Raw genomic sequence first — 5,551 nt, 5'->3', positions numbered from 1 at the left:
GGAACTCACTCTGTAGACCAGGCTGGCCTCGAACTCAGAAATCCGCCTGCCTCTGCCTCCCAAGTGCTGGGATTAAAGGCGTGCGCCACCACGCCCAGCAACACTACCCTATTCTTAACAGATGGTATCAATGATTCCTAAAACACAGCACAACTTTTGGTTTTGTCCCATTGAACTAAAGACAGGCAGAGAACAGGGAAGAATAAAGATCAAGATGGCTGGATTTGAGGTTTCCCAGTTCACTGTGGTTAGGAATCCCCCCTGCCCATGCCCCTCCTGTGGGAAGGGCCCCTTTGTTCTGTACCTTCCTTACAGACACTGCAGGAAAGGCATGAAGCCAGACTGTTGGAATGGCTGGTGTAGTCTATACCCTCTCGGCAAGGCTTGCACCCTTCTTCTGACAGGTATTGGCCTGAGGATGGAAAGAAAACTGGTTAAGCAAACTTCAGGAATCCCAGAGCTGTGGTGAAGACACGTGTCCTAGTTAGACATACTTGGGAAATGTCTATCACAACTGAGGGACTGCCTGCATCAGATTGGCTGTGGGCATGTCCAGGGGGCATTTTCTTTTCCTCCTCTCTGTTTTGTTTTATTTGTTTGTTTTTTTTCAACAGTGTCTCACTATGTAGCTCTAGCTAGCCTAGAACTCATCCTGTAGGCCAGTAGGCAGAAACAATTCAAGGCAGGACTGGTCTACACAAGCACTGCAGGTCAGTCAGGGCTAAACCTGAGACTCCCATCACCTAATAAAAGAAAGAGGATTATGAATGAATATTGTGAACTTTGGTACATCAACGAAGTAGGTAACTTGTAAAAGAGACAAGTATCTATATAGCAGACTATGGAAGCCACCTCATGATGAAACAATCTGGTACCCATTCTATTTCCCGAGGCATCACTGCCAAGCACTCCTGGGACCTCAGGTCTACATCCCTATCAGGCCTCCACTGATTAGAGTAAGAGGTAGTGTTCCTTGTGACAGAGTCTGTACAGTGAAGGAATAGATGGCCTCCCTGTCTGTCCTCACTGCTCAGCAGAATTGGATTGTCCTCAAGACAGGTGGCTCCAGCAGAGAGTCACGTACACGTGAACAGTTGTCTTCTCAGCATCTGCCACCTGTCCCATTCATTCCTGGAAGGAGGGAGGCTGAAGCCATGCCCAAAAGGAAGGAAGGCAGTGTCTTCAGAAGGTCAAGGAGCCCCATATCTCTGCAGTAGTGTCTGCAGACACAAGGGAGTGGCCAGAGAGTGCAGGACTGTAATGGGCCTTCTAGAAGAACTGGGGATATGCCAAAGAGACACTTGTGACCTCTCCTTTTGAGTATAAGACTACTGAGAGACTGAATACCAACAAATAGGAAAACTTTTACTGGGGAAAGAAAAAAAGATGAAGCCTATGGCTACGCCGAAATACAGAAATTTATAAGGAACAAGGGCAGTCAGACCACCCTGCAGGACAGAATGGGGACAAAATAATGATGGGTCAATAACTCTGGGGGCTGGAGAGATGGCTCAGAGGCTAAGAGCACTGGCCACTCTTCCAGAAGACCTGGGTTCAATTCCTAGAACCCACGCGGCAGCTCACAGCTGTCTGTAACTCCAGTTCCAGGGGACCAGTTCTGACCCCCTCACACAGACACACGTGCAGGCAAAACACCAATGTACAGAAGATAAAAATAAAATGTTAAAAATTATGAAAACAGCAACAAAACAATACATACCTCTGGTTAACCCTAAACGTCCTGTCAAGGATGGATTTGGGGTTCACTAGATCCCCTGTCTGTTTCCAATATGGCCATGATAATTTTTTATTGATTATTCATGAATTTCACCTCATGCACCCCAATCCCACCCATTCCCAGTTCTTCACTATCCAATGTCCACTCTCATAACTTCTCCCCCAAAGAAAATAGAAAACTTAAAAAAAAAAAAGGTCTCACCGTCACCGTGTGTCACACAGTGTACCCTTCTGTTCACACATTTACTTGCAAATGTTCATGCGATGAGTCAGTGGTTTGGTTCCCCTACGCTATGAGACTCCCCTCCAATGTCCTCTTGTTGCCCCGAGTCAGGAAGACCCTGCAGCTTTGGTTCTGCAGGTCCAATCCATTCAGGGGCTCCAGCCAGGTAGCTCACATGTCAAGTAGCTGTTGAGGTGGGCCAACTCAGAGCCCTGGATCTGGGACTGTGTGGCAGCTGAGTTGGTCAGCTCCATCAGCTCTCCCACATCCTAGCCACCTGGGCACTGTCTGGGTGAGGGGCAGGGCCAGCTCTCTCATCAGTGATTTTTTTTTTTAATAGATACATTATTTTTTTTTAAATATTTATTTATTTATTTATTTTATGTAAGTACACTGTAGCTGTCTTCAGACACTCCATAAGAGGGCATCAGATCTCATTACGGATGGTTGTGAGCCACCATGTGGTTGCTGGGATTTGAACTCAGGACCTTCAGAAGAGCAGTAGGTGCTCTTACCCGTTGAGCCATCTCACCAGCCCTCATCAATGATTTTTGATTGGCTTAATTTTTGAGGATGGTGGTAGAGCCTGGCTTGTTAGGACTGCCCAAGCACAGACACTGACCTTGATAATTCTGGTAACAGGACCAGGCTAAGAGTTACCACAGGTTCTACAGAGAGTTGGGATGACTGAAAAGAATGTGAACACAGCTGGTTTCCATGGTTTTATGATCGTACGGCATCCAGAATTCACACAGTGAACAGTAGCTGGCTAGTGGAACTGGGGCCTATAGCTCAGTGGTAATGTGAGTGTCTAGCATGAGTGAGGCCCTAGTTTGGATCCAGAAAAAAAAAAAAAAGGAAGCTGGATAGCTACGTATAAAAAATAAGAAGCTGGACCCTTACCTGATTCTGTGCACAAAAATTAGTTCAAAATACCTTAATGGAAACATAACGAAATAGAAAACATGCAGAAACATGCAGGCAAAACATTGTAAAGATAAATCTTCATGACCTTGGATTTAGAAAATGATGAATAAATATCTATGTCAGCAAAGAAATGGGAATTGCAAGACCGTGGAGCCAGGGGTGGTGGGGTGGTGAGGTTATGGGATGGGAATCAGGGACAAAGACTGGCCATCACTCTAGAACGTACCTGCCTGACAGCGTCTTCCTGATGGGCTCTCCTCCAGCCTCTGCGGGTCAGCTGGGCGATCGTGGGCTGACTTAGCTGTTACTGGAACAGAGACAACCTGTGGAAACAAAGCAGGAGCTGCCTTAAGTGGCTTTTGGGTCTCACCTGTCTTCTATTCTTTCCTGCTTTTTTTTTTTTTTTTTTAAATGTTTGTATATACATACACAGTATACATAGTGTAAGATTAGAGGAAAATTTTTAAATTTATATTTTCTCAACTAGAAACAGCACACATCCTCTAATACACTGTCTTGTTTCCTGTGTGACCAGTTAATCACGTGTGTGGCTATTTCTGCCACTCACCCCCAGTTTTTTAAAATGCAGTCAAGATTTAAAAAAAAATGGTTCTGTGGATAATACACTTGCCACACAATCGCAAGGACCTGAGCTCAGATTCCCAAAAACTCAATATAAAGCCAGACACAGCAGTACACCATCTGAAGTCCCAGGACTCCTGTGGCTGAATGGGAGGTGGAGATGAAGAATTCCTAGAAGCTCATGGGACAGCCAGCAGCATGCTCAGAGATAAACAAGAGAGATCCTGTTTCAAATGAGGAAGAAGGTGGGTATTGACAGCTGAAGCCGGCCTCTGATCTCCAGACACAGCCTATGACACTGCACTCACATGAAGTCATTTAGTATTGTGATGGTTACTCTCAGTTGTCAAGTAGACGACATCTGGAATGAACTACAATTCAGACATGGAGGGCACACCTGTGACTAGGATCCTGAGGCAGACTCCCTTTGATCTGGATCCTGAGGTGGGACAACACATGCTTTAGATGTATATCCTGTGCAATTGTTTGCTGGAAGTATGTGATCTTTTATTCTTATCTTATAGGGAATTACAGCTAAGAGATTGCATGAATCTCAGAATAGACTTTGAACTTTTAAACATTGTTGAGACTATGGTAGACTATGGAGACTTTTGAAATTAGACTAAATGCATTTTGCATTATGCTATGGCTACAGACCTATGGGAGCCAAGGAGTGGGGTGTGGTGGTTTGAGTAGGTATGGACCCCATAAACTCGGGTTTGAATGCTTGGCCCATGAGGAGTGGCACTTTTAGGAGGTGTGGCCTTATTGGAGGAGGTACGACCTTGTTGGAGAAAGTGTGTCACCGTGGGGGCAGAATTTGAGGTCTCCTATGCTCAAGCTATACCCAGTATTGTACACAGACTCTCTGCTGCCTGCAGATCAAGATGTAGAACCCTCTGCTCCAGGCTGGTGAGATGGCTCAGTGGGTAAGAGCACCCGACTGCTCTTCCGAAGGTCTGGAGTTTAAATCCCAGCAACCACATGGTGGCTCACAACCACCCATAACAAGATCTTCCGGAGTGTCTGAAGACAGCTACAGTGCACTTACATATAATAAATAAATAAATCTTAAAAAAAAAAAGAGCTCTCTGCTCCTCCAGCACCATGTCTGCCTGCACGCTGCCATGCTTCCCACCATAATGATAATGGACTAAACCCGTGAAACTGTAAGCCAGCCCCAATTAAATGTTTTCTTTATAAGTTGCCCGTGATCGTGGTGTTTCCTCACAGGAATGAAACCCTAAGATAAGTGTGCACAAAGATTTCTTTACATGCATTCAGGTATACATTAGGTAAAACTAACACCGTAATCATTTTAAATAAAAAGGCCTGCACTGCTGTGTTCACACTGTCCTGTAACCAAAGTCCAGAATTCTCTTCATCTTAACACTCTTAAGTCTGGGGCTGGTGAGATGGCTTGGTGTGTAAGAGCACCCGACTGCTCTTCCGAAGGTCCGGAGTTCAAATCCTAGCAACCACATGGTGGCTCATAACCATCCATAACAAGATCTTACTCCCTCTTCTGGAGTGTCTGAAGACAGCTACAGTGTACTTACATATAATAAATAAATAAATCTTTAAAAAAACAAACAAACCTCTAAGTCTGTACATTAAAATAACAGCTCACTCCTCCACCCATGTCTCCATGTTCTCAACTGCTATTCTGCTTATTTCTCTTCTTTTTTCCTTCTCTTTCTTTCTTCTTTGTTTACCCCAAATAGCTAAAGAAGTGATACCAAAAGTAACTAAAAGCCAAGAGAGTAAACAATAGTCCGTAGGCAGTGCTGCCTGGCACTAACTGAACACATCTTTTTTTTTTCCCCTTGGTTTTTCGAGACAGGGTTTCTCTGTGTAGCCCTGGCTGTCCTGGAACTCAATCTGTAGACCAGGCTGACCTCGAACTCAGAAATCTGCCTGCCTCTGCCTCCCGAGTGCTGGGATTAAAGGTGTGCGCCACCACACCCAGCAACTGAGCACATCTTAACTCTGCTTCCTTCCTTCCTTCTATTTACTTATCTTTCAGACATATGCATGCTCCACCTCAACACAGTATTTCTTTTCTTTTCTTTTTTTTTTTTT

The 5,551-nt window shown here is 44.8% G+C and overlaps 1 protein-coding gene across 2 annotated transcripts in view; it reads right to left on the bottom strand.

The window, feature by feature from the left end:
* Nucleotides 1-5,551, bottom strand: part of Tnfrsf10b (TNF receptor superfamily member 10b) — a 17,422-nt gene that overhangs the window by 10,253 nt on the left and 1,618 nt on the right. For both annotated transcript variants that reach the window (XM_029541697.1, XM_029541698.1), the window contains exons 2-3: nt 3,114-3,210; nt 305-412 (exon numbers count right to left, since the gene is read on the bottom strand). In XM_029541697.1, coding sequence (XP_029397557.1) covers nt 305-412; nt 3,114-3,210 — 205 coding nt within the window. The remainder of the gene's footprint in view (nt 1-304; nt 413-3,113; nt 3,211-5,551) is intronic.

This window comes from Mus pahari, chromosome 8 (assembly GCF_900095145.1).
Source record: "Mus pahari chromosome 8, PAHARI_EIJ_v1.1, whole genome shotgun sequence".
NCBI lineage: Eukaryota > Metazoa > Chordata > Mammalia > Rodentia > Muridae > Mus > Mus pahari.
This window is presented reverse-complemented; position numbering and strand designations above follow the sequence as displayed.